A 23,649-nucleotide genomic window follows, 5' to 3' on the forward strand; every position below is an offset into this window, starting at 1 on the left:
TTATTATCCATCCATGCAAAAATGTACAAAATGATCCCTTAAATCCTTACGTAAAACTAATATAAAAGAAAAGAAGAGAAAAATGCACTAATAAATAACCCCTCCCTATATATATATACATATATAACTTTAAGCTTGCAGTTTTATAAGGGCTAAGCTTGTAGTTTTGTTCGACTTTAGCTTGAAGCTTATCGAAAGCTAAGCTTGCAGCTTTAGCCGAGCGTAACTTTGAGCTTAAGCCGAGCGTAGCTTTTAGCATAAGCTTTAATTCGAAATGGCGCCAACAGCAAGCTTTGGTCTTAACTTGTAATTCAATTCGGATAGGTGTCTACAAAATGCGCACCATGCGTACTTCTTAACACTTTTTAATTTAAATACGAATTTTGTCAATGAAAAATTGAAAATGGAAGTGAATATCTACTAAAAAAATAAAATATCTACCATAAAAAAATTATAAACAATAATCAAAAACTTTTGTTTTATTCAAAAATAAACAACAAAAGTCCAGCTTTACTATGTAAAACAATAAAAATAAAATCAGAACCAAATCTATTATGTATAAAAACATTCACTGTTGACATGAACAACAAATAGTTAAAGGGTTAATAAACAAATAAAATTGTTTTAGTTATATACAAAAAAAAATGTAATTGATTTAAATGAATTATTAAAATGACCAACGTTGTATTTTTAAAATCTATTCACCTTTTGAAAATTATGTTTGATTACGATGCCAGTTTATATTACATATTAGTATATCCACTCTAGAAAACAAGATAAACAAGAAGGATGCTAGCAAATAAACTTCAGAATAGGTAATAGGTTTATTTTTAGGGAATCTCTTTTAACTCGCATTCAGAGATTCATGGTGATTATAGACAGCGAGGATCGATTACCAGCTCAGATACCGCAAATTTTAGGGGACAGTCAAGTAGGTATAAGCAACTCCCCTCTAATAATACTAACTGTAACTAACAGGGTCCCGACCGCCGCTGTGAACCAGAGGCTTTCTTGTAGGTTATATTTAAAGAAAGAATTTTATATTCTAGGGAATTCCTTACAAAAGACAGATTGAAAACTACAACTTGAGTTGACAAAGTTCAACGATCTGTCGTCGTCAAATAAATATACGGTCTGTGCCATTTGCTAATCAGTTAAGAGCGTTCATAAATTTCAAATCATTCACCCGAATCGATGTTTAAGCAAGTTGATAATAAAAACAACTGTCTATCATATTTAAAATTGGATTTTGTGAGAAAACATGTTTTGTTTTATTTTCGTTACAATGAGAATATTTGATGCAAACCTTAATGCGATAAAGTGAAAAAGTAAAAGTAGAGAGACTATTTAATGGGAATGTTAGGCCACGGCTACTGGCTTAGCATCTCGAATATACTCATCAAAGTTCTTGTCATCTAATAGTCCAGGATCACAATCGTTAATAATCTGAGGTAGGACTGGATTATCCAACATTGTAGAGTGATTGCCCTCGATGACCTTTAAGGTTACTTTACCAGAAGTTAGCTGGGAAACACAATAATCTTCTTCGATATCATTTAGAGACACCTCTGTGGGACGGACTAACATAATGGGAGACTTCAAGTCCCTTATGCTGTTCAGATCGAACTTCGCTGCGATTTTAACCCTTCGGAATAAGGCCTCGATCATCACTTTGAAGTAGTCTTTGCTGTAGATATTCTGTTTGTCCACATATTTCATGAATAAATCCATTTTCTCCTTGAGAGTGTCGAGCTTGTGGAAAACGGCGGATATGCTCTCCTTAGTTTCCTCGGGGAATATATAATTGGCAATGCTCGAGAACAGCAAGTCATACAGGAAGTTATCTGTGAAATTTTCTCCCAGATGTAAGTTCGCCAGTTTCGTTATAAAATGCGGTGCACCATCTATCAAAAGAACATGTCCACGGTAACCCAATTGCTCCAGCAGTGCGGCCAGTTGAAGAGCCACATACGATCCATAAGAATATCCAATAAGGTAGAATGGATGTGAGGGCTTCAGCAGGGCTTTTACATGCTACAACAACAGAGTGATGATTATTTTTTAAAGATTTATTCATAAATATATTCGAAAAATCGAAATCTGTAAGATACTAACCTCCAATGTCTGTTGACCAATATCATTGATAGTCTCCAGCTGTGCAAACTGATGGAGTTGTAATACATTCGCCCTGCTGTTCAACTTGGCTCCAATATTATACCATGCTTGGCCAGCTGTTCCTTCTATGCCAGGTATTATAATGCTAGGTGGAAAACTTTGCTTTGCCAGTGTCGTATGCGTTTTGAGGGAATACATTACCTGATCGGAATGGGCTTCATCTCCTAAGTTACGCAGTAAAAGCTCTATACCCATAAGCTTTCCTTCGGATGCTAAGACCATTTTCTCCGCATCCGAATTATCCTTTTCCCTTGCCTCCATAATCTCTTGCAGCTTTTGGACGGTGAGTGACCGCAGATCCTGAGGAGTCAATACGAGTTCAAAGTCACGTTCAAGCGTTTGCTTGATTTCAACGGACATGAGTGAGTCCATGCCCATTTCGGACAGTGTTGTGCCCAGCGAGACAGACTTTAAGTCGCGTATACCCATTATGTGCATTACCGTATCGATAATACTTTCATTTCCGGAACGACCTGAGCGCTTTTCGGCAACAACCATACTGGCTACAACGGCCGATTTCGCACTTAGTAGTGTGTCCAGTTCCTGTAGGCATGATGAGATTCTTTGCTGCAGCGTTCCCCCGATTTCCAAGTCAATTTTATCTTCGGCCATATCGGCGACTAATCCCACCTCGCCCACAGCACCCCATTGAATGGCCTTGGCTGGCAGACCATCCCGGCTGCGGCCCTCGATGATACGCTCCATGACAGAATTGGCCATGCCATAATTGGTTTGTCCAGCATTTCCACGACCACAGGACACACTTGAGAATACTACGAAATGGTCCAGCTCTGGGCACAAGGTGCGGGATAATGCATCCAAATGTTTGGTGGCAACCGCTTTTGGCGAAAAGCTTTGCACAAATTGCTCCATATTTTGACTGGCAAAGATGCCGTCACGTAGGGCAACTGCTAGATTGAAAATACCGCCAATTGAACCCAGTTTAGCAGCCTCCACCAAGAGATTGCGACAGCCCTCAACTGTTGATATATCTGCTGTGTTGACTACAACTTCACAGCCGTAATTCTTCCAAAGCCTGCGAGTTAGAGAGAGCGACCGCAAAATTATTAAGATGTTTACAGTTAATCCAATTGAAATAAGCAAATACATACGCAATTCGAAAGGACTGATAGTCCTTGGTAATGCCACGGCTGGAGCTGAGCACTAGTTTGCGGACACCACGCAAGCACATCCAATCGGCTAATTCCAAGCCGAATCCACCCAAACCACCCGGAATGACATAAGTCATATGGGGCTTAAAGTAGATTTGGCTTTGGACACGTACTGGCAGAGTTTCGGCTGCTTCCGGGTTATCACGCACTTTAATTATGACCTTGCCAATATGCTTGCCACCAATCAAATGTCTGAAGGCCTTCTCAATCTCATTAGCCGGAAACACTGTGACTGGCAATGGTTGTATTATGCCACTGGAAATATCCATGTCAATGAGTTTCTTCAAGTGCTGCAAGCAAAATGAGATTTTATTAGATTATCAATAAATCGGAGTAACAAAATTGTACAAAAAATAATTACTAAAATTATATGATCATCGGGTGCCCCCAACAGCCTATCCGCCAGCACCGCATGGAAGGTGAGCTCTTTGAGGAAACAGCCCAAGCCGAGCTTGGTATCATTGGCCATATCGAATTTGCCAATCTCGAGGAAGTGGCCCGACTGCCCAAGACAGCGCACCGACGCCAGTAGCTTGTCTTCTGAGAGTGAATTCAGCACAAAGTCAACACCCTTTCCATCGGTTTCACACTGTATCATTTGCTCAAAGGACGTGTCTCGAGAATTGCCAATGTGCGATTCTAAAACGTGAAATCTCTTTTATTTTTGAGCAGTAAACCAATACGTGACACAGCTTACATACCTTCCAGCTGTGGGAAGGTGTCCAAGAGGAATTTCTTCTTCAGTGGAGTACTGCATGTGGTATACACATCCAAATTGTAGGCCAATGCCACGCGAATTGCTGCCAGGCCAATTCCTCCTGTTCCGGCGTGTATAAGTATGCTCTTTCCTTTGCGAATGTCGGTTGCCATAAAGAATGCGTAATATACGGTTATATAAACTACTGGCACCGTAGCAGCGTCCTGCAGCGACCAGTGGTCGGGAATGTTCCAAATAAGCTTCGATGGCTTATCCACATATGAAGCGACACCTCCCTTAACAACCATGCTCATAATTCGTCGACCGGTTTGCATATTGATGCCGGAGTATTCAAATCCAAGCACACAACTTTGATCGATTCGGTTAGAACCGTATAATTCAGTTGCCAGTCGACCAGTTGCCAGCATTACGTCTCTGAAGTTGAGCGATGAGTATGCGATCTTAATGATACAGTCTTCTGGATCAAGAGGTCCCTCAAACCAGCGCAATGACGACAAATCTCCGCGCTGAATCACATTTCCATAAATGTGATCTAGTCTGGGTTTGACCTCATCATTAACGGGCAGATTCAGATGCCTGAGACTTCCCCAAGTTCCCTACACAAGTTGTCGGGCTATTATGAAATATTTAAGTTCACATATATATATATACTTACATGGCGATATATGTTGAAAGCCAGGCCCAGTGCAAATTGGCTGGAATAAAATGGATCTGCTAAGTTAAACTCGGGTGCTTTCGGATCATCAATATAGAAACAGGTGACCAAGTTGCCATCGGGCTCCTTTCGCAAGCAATTCACTAATCCAACCAGACCATTGTGTTTCTCATTGAAAGCGTAGGCAACAACAGCACTCTTCATACTAATGGCAGACTGCACCTGACTTATCCACTCAAACTTCATGTCGCTATCAGAAACTTTGACGACAGTCGGCTGCAATTGCAATTTCTTGGAGATATTCTGGAGTAGTACGAAGACTTCCTCATTGTTGTCTATTGGAATGACCGTGATCAAGTGGAATTGTTCGGGCAGTTTTAAGTTGCTTATGTTTGTCGTGGGTCGTTCTCTAAGCAATAAGTAGCCGTTATCTACCAGAACCTTTTGGGCATTCATAATCACATCCTCGTTGAGATCTCCACGAGTTCCACCGGCTACAATGAAATGGTAATTGGATAGATTTTCCACCTTCCCATTTTCGATATGTATGCCAGGGATTTCATCAATCTTTCTGTCGGTCAAATACATGTACTCTCCAGTAACAATCGGTAAGTCCTCAATAGCATCGATAAACTTGGTCAAAACGGTGTCTCTTCCATCGGTGTCAACTTCCACGAGTTTTACCTTCGATATCGACATGTTTTCCAAGGCAAGTTGTACGCATATTCGTGCTGCATTTGATAGAGTCATTTCTGGTGCTGGCAAATAGGGCAAAAATTCGTACTGTTCCAATACTGGAATGCCGGGAGGTTTGCGCCTTTGAACCGGACTGGCATGAAGTCCAATCACTTCAATGCCACCTGCTACAATGCGATTATTCTTATGATCCACATAAACATCAATAACTCGGTTCTCGGGATCTATTTTGTTTATCATATTGAAATGATGGACCCCATTTATACGCAGCTTACGAATTTTCGTTGGGAGCAAGAGGGAGCGCGAATCTGTGCCCAATATCTGAATTTGTAGCATTGCGTCCATAAATGTCACCCAGTTATAGTCCCATTCAACCGTTCCATATAATCCATCCGTTCGAGCGCTGCGAACGGCTCGGAACGCTCCATTATAATGGTATCCACGTAGTCTTAATTCCTTGTAGAAATCTTTTTTGGCAACCATCGGGAATTTCGATTCGTTCTGGAAATTATATATTTCCGGTGCGAGTGGCTTCTCAATCTCTCTTATATTACCTGTAACTACCAAGCTACCCGCTTCAGTTATCTGAAATCAATATATTTATATACTCAGATGTATTAAGAGTTGCATAAGAATAACGAATTTAGTCTACCTCAAAGTGGCCGCTGCCATAGTTAATCATAACATTCAGTTCAACTTCTCCATTAACTGACATATTTGTGGCTCTCAGGAATTGCACCTCCTCAAATTCGACTGGAATATCCATGTAACTTGGCCCATGATGGATTAGAGAGAACGTCTCCCAAACGTATTGTAAATAGCTAGTAGCGGGTACGAGAATTTTACCATCAATAATGTGACCACCCATAAACTCTTCATCATCACTGGCCAAGTTAATAAGGAAAACGCGCTCTACACTGGCCTTAGTCTTCATATTCTCATACTTCGTCACAAACCAATCTTCACTGTGATCCCAACGGACGAGTGAACTAATGCCCGGAGTTGATCGTGAAACAGGGAATTCAACTTTGGGATATAAGTTGGCCACCGGCACCATAACACCATTTTCATATAATCTGCAATAAAATGATTACAAGTTAATACATTTATATTAATATTCAATATTTGAACGCGTTACTTACTTGCCAAGTGCGGTCATAAAGAAGAGCGCATTGTTTTTGTTTCCTCGATGGGTTAGTGGTATATAAACACCATTAGGCATAGATCGCTTTAGGATGGCGCCCAATAAACCATGTGGAGCAATCTCAATAGTCAATGCATTCTTGGGTAGTTCTGGAAAAGTCTCCTCGAAGAGTACACTGTGCAGCAGATTATTGGTATGGTATTCGGCAGAGCACAATTTATTTTCAGTTTGTTCCCATTCACTCCTCGGCACACTGGTACTCAGCCACTTGGCTGTCCTAGTCTTTGGCTGTGTGATTATCTCCTTCAAATATTTTAACAATTGGGGTCCCATAGATGCAATATATCTTGAATGATATGCAATATTCGAGCATGGCACTTCCTTTGCAAAGATATCTTTTGATTTTAGTTCTGCGACGAATCGTCGAACTTCATCAATGGGTCCCGAGATGGTGCAGGAGTCGGCACTATTGTGGCAGGCGACTTCAATGGCTTCCGGCAGCAAGTTCTTAATTGCCCTATACCCAATGCCCACAGCTGCCATACCACCTCTGATTTTAGACTCCATACTGACTCGACCACGACAATAAGCAGCTAGTATCATTTGTTCAGCCGTTACTCCTCCATCTGCGTAGGCGCAACCCAATTCTCCAACGGAATGTCCAATAATAAAATCGGGTTCCAAGTTTAGTGAACGGAGAATATCAGTCAGACCAATTTGTACAGAGGCTATGCCGACAAAAGAGTGCAAAATATTCTCGTAAATTGCAGGATCGTTCGAAGTGAGGATATTAATGAGGTCGAGGCCTTTCGGGACTAATGTATTGTGGGAGATTTCAATGGATTGCCGGAAGCGTGGAATCATCATCAATGATGCTCCCATTTCGTTCCACTGTGAACCCATGCCGCTGAATACCCAGACAATGGGCCGCTTAAGGCCAGTGTAATGCTGAACATTCCTAACCAAAGATTTTGTTGGTTGGTTGCCGTTATTGCCGAATATGCCATATCCTCGAAATACCATGCCGGATACTTCTTCCTCTTGTATATTCTGCAACAGTCCAATGAACTCGGCATCCAACGGTTTCTTCTCAATCCCATTGAAAATCTCATTGACAGCATCCTCCGTTCTGCCAGCCCATGTCACAATCCTGGGCAGATTATCCTCAGGTATTCCATAGTTTACCTTTGACTTCGGATGTGCTTTAAGAATGGCATGTGCATTGGCGCCACCAAACCCGAACGAATTAACTCCGATACATGGCTTTGGCAGAGGAGTGACATCCTTAACCACAACTAAACGTCCCTCCGCCAGTGCCGTTATTGTTGGTTTCACCTCGGTAAAGTTAATATTGGGTGCTATTAGGCCAGTTTCGAAAGCAAAGCACGCTTTCACCAGTGAACAGATACCAGAGGTAGGTTCCGAATGTCCAATATTTGATTTGACAGAGCCCACAAGAAGTGGATCCTGACGCTGGCTACACAGCACACTATCAATCGCCTTGCACTCTTCGGGATCACCCACAACGGTGCCAGTGCTATGTGCTTCCAGGTAACCCAAGTCATTTGGTGTTAGATCAATTTCCTTGTAGAATTCCAATAGTAGTTTTCTTTGAACATTTCCTGATGGATAGGTAATACCCTCCGGCTTGTATCCATCACAGTTGGTTTTCGAATAAACAACACTTGCGTAGATGCGTTTCGCATCTCTTTTCCTCTGAAGGAATAGGCAGTTAATTGTCTCAGAGCGAGTGTATCCGCTTGCATCTTTGTCAAATGGACGACAGTAACCGTCCTGCGCCAAAACACCGAGTCTGAAACATGAAATATGAGTATTTTACAAAAGCAATAGTGATGACAAGCGAAGAGCTGCTTACCGAGCAAATTGAAGGGTCACAAAGGGATGCAACAACAAATTGGAACCGCCAATAATTGCAGCGTCAATTTCACCATTTCGAATTGCACTAAATGCATTATCCAAGGCATACATTGAACTGGAGCAAGCCGTGTCAAGCAAAAAGGACGGGCCCTCTAAGCCCAGGGTGTACGAAATCCTATTGGCCAGCATTGCGCGACTGCAGCCGGTGATGCCAAAACCCCCTGACGAAACCTTCTCATAGAACCAAGTTTTCTCTGACTCAGATATACAAGATCCGATATAGACGCCAGTTTTCGTACCACGCAGGCTTTTCGGATTGATACCTGCATCAATGACAGCTTCGTACGCTGTCTCTATCAAAATTCGTGTTTGCGGATCCAAAGTATGCGCTTGCTTGAAGTGTACCCCAAAGAATGTTGCATCGAACTTTTCCAGATTGCTGATTTTACCAAATCGCTTGGGAATCTCAGGATTAAAATGACGCCAACGACGCTCATCGTCATCTACCATGTCAATCTGATGAAACAATATTAGCGTGAATCAGAATGGCCAATTATGTAATCGATATTATTAATAACTCTTTAGTTTTTAAGATTGAAAATCATTCTAGTTGTTTATAAGAAAAATGGAGACTGACTAAATAACATTATATTTAATTATAATATTAAATTTTTGCTCACCCAACATTTTTTTTTTACACTGTCTTGCAATTATTAAATGAAAATGTTGAAAAAAATGTTTAACGACTAAAAATTAAATATACAAATTGTAGATATTTCTGTTTTATAAAATTAGGAAAAGAAAGTCACTCAAATTATTGAATTTGGATTAATCTTTTGACCGTTTTAAATTGGAAATATTTGTATTAACTTAAAGGGAAGAATTGTTCAAGAATTATATATATTATATTTCCACATAAATTTAAAATACACAGATCGTAGTTTCCGAAAGATATTTTCATATTAAAATAAAAAATATTATAAAATGAAAGTCTCGTATATTGTGGAATTAAGTTCAGTAAATTATAATATATAATCTATAAATTTTATATATTATATTATCTGGTAATGACTTAATTAACCTTTTTGGAAATATTTATAAATTTTTAGAGTCACTTGAATTAATCAAGAAATATATATTATTCCAGATTAATATGAACTACACAAATCATTGTTTTTATCAGTTAATTCCGTATTAAAATATTATTTAACGAATGTCGTGTATCTTGTTGAATTAAGTGGTAATTGTTGATTGTTGTAATAAATATAACTTGTTTCCATTTCAAACTTGTGTTGTAATTTTTTGAATTGAAGTAATTCCACATAAGCATTTTTATTTAAATCGATTGTGCGATTGCAAACCTTGTTGTAAAGATTGTACTCGTATTCGGAGATATTTTTGCAATTGGGAAATTTCCCAGCCATTCCAGAAATAACAATATCATCGCCATCTGTATCAGGACGCGATCTAGAGTATTTTTTATTCTTTTTTGCCATGTCAGAAGCCATATCTTTGAGTTTTAAACACTTGATTTGTAATAGAGGTAATGTTATAATTTATTAAACGTCCTTCGACAGGCTTGATTTCACTTGTACACTAAGATATATATCACAATATGGTTAAAGTTTGCGTTTCGTTCCGAAATGTAATCCAGCGAGAGAAAGCGAACGAATTGCCAGACAAACAGCAATTAAACCCATACCTTACCCACTAGCTGCTTTTATACACTTATTACGAAGGGCATATCACAAAGTCAAAAAAGGAATAAAAGTGGTGAATACTTTGACCAGATACTCTTCCCAGCAAGAAAGTCAACGAATTCCAAATTAATTAAGCAATTGATTTTGCCGTGCACTGTGATGTCAAATGCTTTTACATTTTTAGTATAAAAATGTGTGCATCGATAGATATGTGTAGTCGTTGCAGTTGACTTAATGTATTTTAGTTTCGGTATAAAAATTATAAATATTCAAGTACAACGTTGTACTCTAAATCGAAGAAAATGTGCAATTGTGTGGCTAATGCAGTACGCTTTGCGTAAGTCAGACGTGCTCAAGGGAACGGCGCAGATCCTTCAGCAATCTGTTGCGCAAAATGTTTCTGCGTATCATTGCCGAGTTCAAGCGTCTGGGCGCCACCATTGTCTATGCGGACTTCAATCGGATCATACTCAGCTCGGTCAAGAAGTCGGTGTCGGATGCGCTGGGCTATGTTGATTATGTTGTGCAGAGTTTGCGCAACAAGGAAATGTTCCATTCCATGCAGCTGAGCTTTGAGCAGTGTTGGAATTTTATGCTCTGGCTGGATCAGTCCAATTTCTTCGGCATTCGAGGCAAATTGCCCAAGGGCATTGATGAGACGGTCACCTCAATTGCGGCGGGCAACACAACGTTGCGTCAGAGTCAGGCGAGAAGTGAGGACGTGGGTGAGTTCTCCGATCTGGCCGACTGGACAGATCCGTGTGATACGCACATAATCAACGAGGTCATCTGCAAGGCGTGCAATCATTGTCGCGACCTGGATCTCTGCAAGGACAAACAGCGCGCCCTGAAGGATGGCATGTGAGTGGTGCAGCCGTTCTCATAATTACATATCAACTTATAAATGTTATTTGATTTGGTTGCAGTCCTGTTTGGCTATGCGCCCAGTGCTATGTAGCCTACGACAATGAGGAGATAGAGATGCGCATGATTGATGTGCTGCAGCGCAAAGTGATGTCCTATGTGCTCCAGGATCTGCGCTGTGTGCGCTGCAACGAAATCAAACGCGAAAATCTCGCTGAGTTCTGCACCTGTGCTGGCAATTTCGTGCCCCTAATCAGTGGCAAAGAGATTGAAACGCTCCTCAACACATTTAATAACGTTGCCAGCTACCATAAGATGCAGTTGCTCCAGCAAACGGTGCTGCAGGCACTAAAAACTCCCCGTTAAACATGAGCCAGCGACATTTAAGTATTTTCTAAATATGGATTGAAATTTGTGTTGATTAAACTCGTTTTACATTTCATTTCTACACTTTTTAATTTTCTGTAACTGGTTCCAAATTGACTCATAATAGTTGGCCACATTTCGTAATTTTCCAACCTTTACTCAAAATTGTATGGCTCGAATGTGTTTGGTTATTCGAATAAGTAGTAATTATTTTGATTATGCTTATACTAAATAAACGAGTATTGTTTAAATATTCACTCGAGATATATTTGATGACTTGGATCAAGTTCATCAATACTCCTTTACTTTTAATGGTCAGTAGGCAACATAAGAAAATATAGAGTTGCAGCGTTAACCGATTCCGATCAATTTGTCGCCTGAGCTGTAACGGCCGATAAATAAACAAAGCAGTGCATCTAAGTAAAAAAGCTGAGCTTTGAGAAAAAAGCTTTAGATTATAAAAGTCAGCTGATCCCAGCAAAATACTTATTTAAGTTTTTAAAAAGTGCTAGTTGAAGAAAAAATCGTAGGTCTGCCAGAATTCTTTTATGGTCAAAATAACGTGGCAACTGTATCGAAAATAAGACACCATTTAGACAAATCGAAAGCATAAACAAAAAACTATAGAAACCACACAAATGTATAAAATAAGAACAACGGAGAACGTTGCAGTCAGGTGTAACCGACTGAGAAATTCTTTGATAACATAACTAATACCAGCTGATAACCGGAAGCAAGGAGCAGAGTGGGCGCAACCAAAAAATACCGAGATGGTTCTTAGTAATCTTCCTTACAATTTTGGTATCTGTAACTCTTAAATTGCGGGAGATATGGGCTTTTCAGAACTTTGGGCGTGGCAAAAAAGATGTTGGAGGGCGATCTTAGTAATCTACATTCGATGTTTGGTAACTGTAGCTCTTAAATGCGGGAATCTTGGAGGCGGAGACATACATATTAATACATATTAATAGCATCACGTACTAAAAGTCCTAAAATACCAGTTACAAAAATCATTTTTAAAATAATACATACAACACATATTTATGTACATAAGTATAAATATAAAACCAACCAAAAATACCTTAATAATCCCCACAAAAAAAAACATATTGCAGAAAAATACACATAATTATTTTTCCATTTTAGAATAATGAATTAAGTTTCAGTGCAATAGAAATAAAATCAACACATTTAAAAACCAAGAAGAAAATTCCAGAGTTGGAACTCCGTTCATCGCATCGAAATGTATGTGATACATAAACTTAATTTTTTATATTAAGTTTTTGTAAAATTATGTGTTAACTTACTTCTCTGCATAGCCATATGTAAACATATAATTGAAAATTTTGCTGCGCATTGTTCTGCCAGTTCAAAAATTTGTTCAATTTTTTTTTTTATTATCCATCCATGCAAAAATGTACAAAATTATCCCTTAAATCCTTACGTAAAATTAATATAAAAGAAAAGAAGAGAAAAATAATAATAATAAATAACCCCTCCCTACATATATATATACATATAACTTTAAGCTTGCAGTTTTATAAGGGCTAAGCTTGTAGTTTTATCCGACTTTAGCTTGAAGCTTATCGAAAGCTAAGCTTGCAGCTTTAGCTGAGCGTAGCTTTGAGCTTAAGCCCAGCGTAGATTGCAGCCTAAGCTTTAAGCCTAAGCTAAGAATTCAGCTTAATTCGAAATGGCACCAACAGCAAGCTTTGGTCTTAACTTGTAACTCAATTCGAATAGGTGTCTACAAAATGCGCACCATGCGTACTTCTTAACACTTTTTAATTTAAATACGAATTTTGTCAATGAAAAATTGAAAATGGAAGTGAATATCTACAAAAATAATTAAATAATAATAAAATAAAATAACTGTATAAAAACATTCACTGTTGACATGAACAACAAATAGTTAAAGGGTTAATAAACAAATAAAATTGTTTTAGTTATATACAAAAAAAAATGTAATTGATTTAAATGAATTATTAAAATGACCAACGTTGTATTTTTAAAATCTATTCACCTTTTGAAAATTATGTTTGATTACGATGCCAGTTTATATTACATATTAGTATATCCACTCTAGAAGACAAGATAAACAAGAAGGATGCTAGCAAATAAACTTCAGAATAGGTAATAGGTTTATTTTTAGGGAATCTCTTTTAACTCGCATTCAGAGATTCATGGTGATTATAGACAGCGAGGATCGATCACCAGCTCAGATACCGCAAATTTTAGGGGACAGTCAAGTAGGTATAAGCAACTCCCCTCTAATAATACTAACTGTAACTAACAGGGTCCCGACCACCGCTGTGAACCAGAGGCCTTCTTGTAGGTTATATTTAAAGAAGGAATTTAAAATTGGATTTTGTGAGAAAACATGTTTTGTTTTATTTTCGTTACAATGAGAATATTTGATGCAAGCCTTAATGCGATAAAGTGAAAAAGTAAAAGTAGAGAGACTATTTAATGGGAATATTAGGCCACGGCTACTGGCTTACCATCTCGAATATACTCTTCAAAGTTCTTGTCATCTAATAGTCCAGGATCAAAATCGTTAATAATCTGAGGTAGGACTGGATTATCCAACATGGTAGTGTGATTACCTTCGATGACCTTTAGGGTTACTTTACCAGAAGTTAGCTGGGAAACACAATAATCTTCTTCGATATCCTGTAAGGCAACCTCTGCGGGACGAACTAACATAATGGAAGACTTCAAGTCCCTTATGCTGTTCAGATCGAACTTCGCTGCCATTTTAACCCTTCGGAATAAGGCCTCGATTATCACTTTGGAGTAGTCTTTGCTGTAGATATTCTGTCTGTCCACATATTCCATGAATACATTCATTTTCTCTTTGAGAGTGTCGAGCTTGTGGAAAACGGCAGATACGCTCTCCTTAGTTTCCTCTGGGAATATTTGATTGACAATACTTGAGAACAGCAAGTCATACAGGGAGTTATCTGTGAAATTTTCTCCCAGATGTAAGTTCGTAAGTTTCGTTAGGAAATGCGGTGCACCATCTATCAAAAGAACATGTCCACGGTAACCCAATTGCTCCAGCAGTGCGGCCAGTTGAAGAGCCACATACGATCCATAAGAATATCCAATAAGGTAGAATGGATGTGTGGGCTTCAGTAGGGCTTTTACATGCTACAACAACAGAGTGATGATTATTTTTTAAAGATTTATTCATAAATATATTCGAGAAATCGAAATCTGTAATATACTAACCTCCAATGTCTGTTGACCAATATCATTGATACTCTCCAGCTGTGCAAACTGATGGAGTTGTAATACATTCGCCCTGCTGTTCAACTTGGCTCCAATATTATACCATGCTTGGCCAGCTGTTCCTTCCATGCCAGGTATTATAATGCTAGGTGGAAAACTTTGCTTTGCCAGAGTCGTATGCGTTTTGAGGGAATACATTATCTGATCGGAATGGGCTTCATCACCCAAGTTACGCAGTAAAAGCTCCATACCCATTAGCTTTCCTTCGGATGCTAAGACCATTTTCACTGCATCCGTTTTATCCTTTTCCCTCGCCTCCATAAACTCTTGAATCTTTTGGAAGGTGAGTGATCGCAGATCCTGAGGAGTCAATACGAGTTCAAAGTCACGTTCAAGCGTTTGCTTGATTTCAACGGCCATGAGTGAGTCCATGCCCATTTCGGACAGTGTTGTGCCCAGCGAGACAGACTTTAAGTCGCGTATACCCATTATGTGCATTACCGTATCGATAATACTTTCATTTCCGGAACGACCTGAGCGCTTTTCGGCAACAACCATACTGGCTACAACGGCCGATTTTGCACTTAGTAGTGTGTCCAGTTCCTGTAGGCATGATGAGATTCTTTGCTGCAGCGTTCCACCGATTTCCAAGTCAATTTTATCTTCGGCCATATCGGCGACTAATCCCACCTCGCCCACAGCACCCCATTGAATGGCCTTGGCTGGCAGACCATCCCGGCTGCGGCCCTCGATGATACGCTCCATGACAGAATTGGCCATGCCATAATTGGTTTGTCCAGCATTTCCACGACCACAGGACACACTTGAGAATACTACGAAATGGTCCAGCTCTGGACACAAAGTGCGAGATAATGAATCCAAATGTTTGGTGGCAACCGCTTTTGGCGAGAAGCTTGCCACAAATTGCTCCACATTTTGATTGGCAAAGATGCCGTCTCGTAGGGCAACTGCTAGATTGAAAATACCGCCAATTGAACCCAGTTTAGCAGCCTCCACCAAGAGATTGCGACAGCCCTCAACTGTTGATATATCTGCTGTGTTGACTACAACTTCACAGCCGTAAGTCTTCCAAAGTCTGCGAGTTAGAGAGAGCGACCGCAAAATTATTAAGATGTTTATAGTTAATCCAATTGAAATAAGCAAATACATACGCAATTCGAAAGGACTGATAGTCCTTGGTAATGCCACGGCTGGAGCTGAGCACTAGCTTGCGGGCACCACGCAAGCACATCCAATCGGCTAATTCCAAGCCGAATCCACCCAAACCACCCGGAATGACATAAGTCATATGGGGCTTAAAGTAGATTTGGCTTTGGACACGTACTGGCAGAGTTTCGGCTGCTTCCGGGTTATCACGCACTTTAATTATGACCTTGCCAATATGCTTGCCACCAATCAAATGTCTGAATGCCTGCTCAATCTCATTAGCCGGAAACACTGTGACTGGCAAAGGTTGTATTATGCCACTGGAAATATCCATGTCAATGAGTTTCTTCAAGTGCTGCAAGCAAAATGAGATTTTATTAGATTATCAATAAATCGGAGTAACAAAATTGTACAAAAAATAATTACCCAAATATCATCATCGGGTGCCACCAACAGACTATCCGCCAGCACCGCATGGAAGGTGAGCTCTTTGAGGAAACAGCCCAAGCCGAGCTTGGTATCATTGGCCATATCGAATTTGCCAATCTCGAGGAAGTGGCCCGACTGCCCAAGACAGCGCACCGACGCCAGTAGCTTGTCTTCTGAGAGTGAATTCAGCACAAAGTCAACACCCTTTCCATCGGTTTCACACTGTATCATTTGCTCAAAGGACGTGTCTCGAGAATTGCCAATGTGCGATTCTAAAACGTGAAATCTCTTTTATTTTTGAGCAGTAAACCAATACGTGACACAGCTTACATACCTTCCAGCTGTGGGAAGGTGTCCAAGAGGAATTTCTTCTTCAGTGGAGTACTGCATGTGGTATACACATCCAAATTGTAGGCCAATGCCACGCGAATTGCTGCCAGGCCAATTCCTCCTGTTCCGGCGTGTATAAGTATGCTCTTTCCTTTGCGAATGTCGGTTGCCATAAAGAATGCGTAATATACGGTTATATAAACAACTGGCACCGTAGCAGCATCCTGCAGCGACCAGTGGTCGGGAATGTTCCAAATAAGCTTCGATGGCTTATCCACATATGAAGCGACACCTCCCTTAACAACCATGCTCATAATTCGTCGACCGGTTTGCATATTGATGCCGGAGTATTCAAATCCAAGCACACAACTTTGATCGATTCGGTTAGAACCGCCTAATTCAGTTGCCAGTCGACCAGTTGCCAGCATTACGTCTTTGAAGTTGAGCGATGAGTACGCGATCTTAATGATACAGTCTTCGGGATCAAGAGGTCCCTCAAACCAGCGCAATGACGACAAATCTCCGTGCTGCATCACATTTCCATAAATGTGATCTAGTCTAGGTTTGACCTCATCATTAACGGGCAGATTCAGATGCCTGAGACTTCCCCAAGTTCCCTACACAAGTTGTCGGGTTATTATGAAATATTTCAGTTCACATATATATATTTATACTTACATGGCGATATATGTTGAAAGCCAGGCCCAGTGCAAATTGGCTGGAATAAAATGGATCTGCTAAGTTAAACTCGGGTGCTTTCGGATCATCAATATAGAAACAGGTGACCAAGTTGCCATCGGGCTCCTTTCGCAAGCAATTCACTAATCCAACCAGACCATTGTGCTTCTCATTGAAAGCGTAGGCAACAACAGCACTCTTCATACTAATGGCAGACTGCACCTGACTTATCCACTCAAACTTCATGTCGCTATCGGAAATTTTGACGACAGTCGGCTGCAATTGCAATTTCTTGGAGATATTTTGGAGTAGTACGAAGACTTCCTCATTGTTGTCTATTGGAATGACCGTGATCAAGTGGAATTGTTCGGGCAGTTTTAAGTTGCTTATGTTTGTCGTGGGTCGTTCTCTAAGCAATAAGTAGCCGTTATCTACCAGAACCTTTTGGGCATTCATAATCACATCCTCGTTGAGATCTCCACGAGTTCCACCGGCTACAATGAAATGGTAATTGGATAGATTTTCCACCTTCCCATTTTCGATATGTATGCCAGGGATTTCATCAATCTTTCTGTCGGTCAAATACATGTACTCTCCAGTAACAATCGGTAAGTCCTCAATAGCATCGATAAACTTGGTCAAAACGGTGTCTCTTCCATCGGTGTCAACTTCCACGAGTTTTACCTTCGATATCGACATGTTTTCCAAGGCAAGTTGTACGCATATTCGTGCTGCATTTGATAGAGTCATTTCTGGTGCTGGCAAATAGGGCAAAAATTCGTACTGTTCCAATACTGGAATGCCGGGAGGTTTGCGCCTTTGAACCGGACTGGCATGAAGTCCAATCACTTCAATGCCACCGGCTACAATGCGATTATTCTTATGATCCACATAAACATCAATAATTCGGTTCTCGGAATCCATTTTGTTTATCATATTGAAATGATGGACCCCATTTATACGCAGCTTACGAATTTTCGTTGGGAGCAAGAGGGAGCGCGAATCTGTGCCCAATATCTGAATTTGTAGCATTGCGTCCATAAATGTCACCCAGTTATAGTCCCATTCAACCGTTCCATATAATCCATCCGCTCGAGCGCTGCGAACGGCTCGGAACGCTCCATTATAATGGTATCCACGTAGTCTTAGTTCCTTGTAGAAATCTTTTTTGGCAACCATCGGGAATTTCGATTCGTTCTGGAAATTATATATTTCCGGTGCGAGTGGCTTCTCAATCTCTCTTATATTACCTGTAACTACCAAGCTACCCGCTTCAGTTATCTGAAATCAATATATTTATATACTCAGATGCATTAAGAGTTGCATAAGAATAACGAATTTAGTCTACCTCAAAGTGGCCGCTGCCATAGTTAATCATAACATTCAGTTCAACTTCTCCATTAACTGACATATTTGTGGCTCTCAGGAATTGCACCTCTTCAAATTCGACCGGAATATCCATGTAACTTGGTCCATGATACATTAGAGAGAACGTCTCCCAAACGTATTGTAAATAGCATGTAGCGGGTACGAGAATTTTACCATCAATAATGTGGCCAACCATATAATCTTCATTATCACTGGCCAAGTTAACAGGGAAAACGCGCTCTCCGCTGGCCTTAGTCTTCATATTCTCATACTTCGTCACAAACCAATCTTCACTGTGATCCCAACGGACGAGTGAACTAATGCCCGGAGTTGATCGTGAAACAGGGAATTCAACTTTGGGATATAAGTTGGCCACCGGCACCATAACACCATTTTCATATAATCTGCAATAAAATGATTACAAGTTAATACATTTATATTTATATTCAATATTTGAACGCGTTACTTACTTGCCAAGTGCGGTCATAAAGAAGAGCGCATTGTTTTTGTTTCCTCGATGGGTTAGTGGTATATAAACACCATTAGGCATAGATCGCTTTAGGATGGCGCCCAATAAACCATGTGGAGCAATCTCAATAGTCAATGCATTCTTGGGTAGTTCTGCAAAAGTCTCCTCGAAGAGTACACTGTGCAGCAGATTATTGGTATGGTATTCGGCAGAGCACAATTTATTTTCAGTTTGTTCCCATTCACTCCTCGGCACACTGGTACTCAGCCACTTGGCTGTCCTAGTCTTTGGCTGTGTGATTATCTCCTTCATATATTCTAACAATGGAGGTCCCATAGATGCAATATATCTTGAATGATATGCAATATTCGAGCATGGCACTTCCTTTGCAAAGATATCTTTCAATTTTAGTTCTGCAACGAATCGACCAACTTCATCAATGGGTCCCGAGATGGTGCAGGAGTCGGCACTATTGTGGCAGGCGACTTCAATGGCTTCCGGCAGCATGTTCTTAATTACCTTATAGCCAATGCCCACAGCTGCCATCGCACCGCTGATTTTCTGAGAGTCCACACTGACTTGACCACGGTAATAAGCAGATAGTATCATTTGTTCAGCCGTTAGTCCGCCATCTGCGTAGGCGCAACCCAACTCTCCAACGGAATGTCCAATAATTAAATCGGGTTCCAAGTTTAGTGAACGGAGAACATCAGTCAGACCAATTTGTACAGAGGCTATGCCGACAAAAGAGTGCAAAATATTCTCGTAAATTGCAGGATCGTTCGAAGTGAGGATATTAATGAGGTCGAGGCCTTTCGGGACTAATGTATTGTGGGAGATTTCAATGGATTGCCGGAAGCGTGGAATCATCATCAATGATGCTCCCATTTCGTTCCACTGTGAACCCATGCCGCTGAATACCCAGACAATGGGCCGCTTAAGGCCAGTGTAATGCTGAACATTCCTAACCAAAGATTTTGTTGGTTGGTTGCCGTTATTGCCGAATATGCCATATCCTCGAAATACCATGCCGGATACTTCTTCCTCTTGTATATTCTGCAACAGTCCAATGAACTCGGCATCCAACGGTTTCTTCTCAATCCCATTGAAAATCTCATTGACAGCATCCTCCGTTCTGCCAGCCCATGTCACAATCCTGGGCAGATTATCCTCAGGTATTCCATAGTTTACCTTTGACTTCGGATGTGCTTTAAGAATGGCATGTGCATTGGCGCCACCAAACCCGAACGAATTAACTCCGATACATGGCTTTGGCAGAGGAGTAACATCCTTAACCACAACTAAACGTCCCTCCGCCAGTGCCGTTATTGTTGGTTTCACCTCGGTAAAGTTAATATTGGGTGCTATTAGGCCAGTTTCGAAAGCAAAGCACGCTTTCACCAGTGAACAGATACCAGAGGCAGGTTCCGAATGTCCAATATTTGATTTGACAGAGCCCACAAGAAGTGGATCCTGACGCTGGCTACACAGCACACTATCAATCGCCTTGCACTCTTCGGGATCACCCACAACGGTGCCAGTGCTATGTGCTTCCAGGTAACCCAAGTCATTTGGTGTTAGATCAATTTCCTTGTAGAATTCCAAGAGTAGTTTTTCTTGAACATTTCCCGATGGATAGGTAATACCTTCCGGCTTGTATCCATCACAGTTGGTTTTCGAATAAACAACACTTGCGTAGACACGTTTCGCATCTCTTTTCCTCTGAAGGAATAGGCAGTTAATTGTCTCAGAGCGAGTGTATCCGCTTGCATCTTTGTCAAATGGGCGACAGTAACCGTCCTGCGACAAAACACCGAGTCTGAAACATGGAATATGAGTATTTTACAAAAGCAATAGTGATGACAAGCGAAGAGCTGCTTACCGTGCAAATTGAAGGGTCACAAAGGGATGCAACAACAAATTGGCACCGCCAATAATTGCAGCGTCAATTTCACCATTTCGAATTGCACTAAATGCATTGTCCAAGGCATACATTGAACTGGAGCAAGCCGTGTCAAGCAAAAAGGACGGGCCCTCTAAACCCAGGGTGTACGAAATCCTATTGGCCAGCATTGCGCGACTGCAGCCGGTGATGCCAAAACCCCCCGACGAAACCTTCTCATAGAACCAAGTTTTCTCTGACTCAGATATACAAGATCCGATATAGACGCCAGTTTTCGTACCACGCAGGCTTTTCGGATTGATACCTGCATCAATGACAGCTTCGTACGCTGTCTCTATCAAAATTCGTGTTTGTGGATCCAAAGTATGCGCTTGCTTGAAGTGTACCCCAAAGAATGTTGCATCGAACTTTTCCAGATTGCTGATTTTACCAGATCGCTTGGGAATCTCAGGATTAAAATGACGCCAACGACGCTCATCGTCATCTACCATGTCAATCTGATGAAACAATATTAGCGTGAATCAGAATGACCAATTATGTAATCGATATTATCAACAACTCTTTAGTTTTTAAGATTGAAAATCATTCTAGTTGCTTATATGAAAAATGGAGACTGACTAAATAACATTATATTTAATTATAATATTAAATTTTTGCTCACTCAACATTTTTTTTTACACTGTCTTGCAATTATTAAATGAAAATGTTGAAAAAAATGTTTAACAACTAAAAATTAAATATACAAATTGTAGATTTTTCTGTTTTATAAAATTAGGAAAAGAAAGTCACTCAAATTGTTGAATTTGGATTAATCTTTTGACCGTTGTAAATTGGAAATATTTGTATTAACTTAAAGGGTTGAATTGTTCAAGAAATATATACGAGTATATTATATTTCCACATAAATTTAAAATACACAGATCGTAGTTTCCGAAAGATATTTTCATATTAAAATATTAAAAAATATTATAAAATGAAAGTCCCGTATCTTGTGGGATTAACTTCAGTAAATTATAATATATAATTTATAAATTTTATATATTATATTATCTGGTAATGACTTAATGAACATTTTGGAAATATTTATAAATTTTTAGAGTCACTTGAATTGATCAAGAAATATATATTATTCCAGATAAATATGAACTACACAAATCATTGTTTTTATCAGTTAATTCCGTATTAAAATATTATTTAACGAATGTCGTGTATCTTGTTGAATTAAGTGTTAACTGTTGATTGTTGTAATAAATATAACTTGTTTCCATTTCAAACTTGTGTTGTAATTTTTTGAATTGAAGTAATTCCACATAAGCATTTTTATTTAAATCGATTGTGCGATTGCAAACCTTGTTGTAAAGATTGTACTCGTATTCGGAGATATTTTTGGAATTGGGAAATTTCCCAGCCATTCCAGAAATAACAATATCATCGCCATCTGTATCAGGACGCGATCTAGAGTATTTTTTATTCTTTTTTGCCATGTCAGAAGCCATATCTTTGAGTTTTAAACACTTGATTTGTAATAGGGGTAATGTTATAATTTATTAAACGTCCTTCGACAGGCTTGATTTCACTTGTACACTAAGATATATATCACAATATGGTTAAAGTTTGCGTTTCGTTCCGAAATGTAATCCAGCGAGAGAAAGCGAACGAATTGCCAGACAAACAGCAACTAACCCATACCTTACCCACTAGCTGCTTTTATACACTTATTACGAAGGGCATATCACAAAGTCCAAGAAGGAATAAAAGTGGTGAATACTTTGACCACATACGCTTCCCAGCAAGAAAGTCAACGAATTCCAAATTAATTAAGCAATTGATTTCGCCATGCACTGTGATGTCAATCGCTTTTACATTTCAAGTACAAAAATGTGGGCATCGATATACATATACTCGTATATAGTACTTGTAATTGACTTAATGTTTTCATATAAGTTTCGTTATAAAAATGATCAATTTACAATCCCTGTTTTTTCACATACAGAATTCTTATGAGGTCTATTAACTTTAATGCTATAATTACAAGGTTTAATATTATTTTCATTTTATTGTTTTAATTTTAATGTTTAGTTGGAGTTCCTTAAGGTAACTTTGTACACAAGTTTTCTATTAATCTAAAAATTCTATTCTGCATCGAATTAAATACTATATCATTAACTCAGAGCATTTCCTACAAATTAAAAGATTCATTTGTGTAGCTTAAACAAATTATGGTACAGTTAAACAATCCCAAAAATACGCAATTAAATTTATTTTATTTGGTATTTCCAAAATATGTAGTGTGTTATTGAAATCAATTGGCAAGGGAACAAAGCAAATTTTTTTCAATGAACTATACATACATAGTAGTTTGATATTTTGTTACTTTTAAGAAGTTAATGAACTTGAACAATCGGCGACAACCGGCAAAATGTAAATTAATTCTTCGATCGTTGAACTTACCTAATAGAATGCATACATGCATGTGTTGTTGCCTCTAGTATCTATATATATATATATATATGTATATACCATCACATGTTGTATTTAAAGGCTGAAATACAGAAATAGTTTATTTCGTCATAATCACAAAAATTGTTATTGTGTCTATAATATCTAAAACGTGCATTGGAATAGTTCAATTTTCCAATTGAGTAGTAAATAATAAAACTAATTCAATTTGTAACCATTACCATTATACTTACATTTGTTAGC

General features: G+C 39.4%; 3 protein-coding genes across 3 annotated transcripts; 1 reads left to right on the top strand and 2 right to left on the bottom strand.

Annotated features, from left to right (window-relative positions):
• Positions 1-1,235: 1,235 nt before the first annotated feature.
• LOC6571616 (fatty acid synthase) lies at positions 1,236-9,961 on the bottom strand. The gene is made up of 10 exons (XM_043214814.1): positions 9,800-9,961; positions 8,437-8,954; positions 6,559-8,373; positions 6,069-6,492; positions 4,721-6,001; positions 4,049-4,661; positions 3,709-3,986; positions 3,288-3,637; positions 2,116-3,211; positions 1,236-2,034 (listed from the first exon to the last, which is right to left on the bottom strand). The coding sequence occupies exons 1-10, from the start codon at positions 9,944-9,946 to the stop codon at positions 1,360-1,362; spliced, it is 7,197 nt and encodes a 2,398-aa protein (XP_043070749.1). The 5' UTR covers positions 9,947-9,961; the 3' UTR covers positions 1,236-1,359.
• Positions 9,962-10,516: 555 nt separating this feature from the next.
• Positions 10,517-11,393, top strand: LOC122322505 (DNA polymerase epsilon catalytic subunit 1-like). The gene is made up of 2 exons (XM_043215003.1): positions 10,517-10,999; positions 11,065-11,393. Exons 1-2 carry the CDS (start codon positions 10,533-10,535, stop codon positions 11,366-11,368), a joined length of 771 nt encoding a protein of 256 aa, XP_043070938.1. The 5' UTR covers positions 10,517-10,532; the 3' UTR covers positions 11,369-11,393.
• Positions 11,394-13,722: 2,329 nt separating this feature from the next.
• LOC6571452 (fatty acid synthase) lies at positions 13,723-22,457 on the bottom strand. The gene is made up of 10 exons (XM_043214907.1): positions 22,296-22,457; positions 20,926-21,443; positions 19,045-20,862; positions 18,555-18,978; positions 17,207-18,487; positions 16,533-17,145; positions 16,196-16,470; positions 15,775-16,124; positions 14,603-15,698; positions 13,723-14,521 (listed from the first exon to the last, which is right to left on the bottom strand). Exons 1-10 carry the CDS (start codon positions 22,440-22,442, stop codon positions 13,847-13,849), a joined length of 7,197 nt encoding a protein of 2,398 aa, XP_043070842.1. The 5' UTR covers positions 22,443-22,457; the 3' UTR covers positions 13,723-13,846.
• Positions 22,458-23,649: the final 1,192 nt, after the last annotated feature.

This window comes from Drosophila grimshawi, unplaced genomic scaffold (genome assembly GCF_018153295.1).
Source record: "Drosophila grimshawi isolate 15287-2541.00 unplaced genomic scaffold, ASM1815329v1 contig_311, whole genome shotgun sequence".
NCBI lineage: Eukaryota > Metazoa > Arthropoda > Insecta > Diptera > Drosophilidae > Drosophila > Drosophila grimshawi.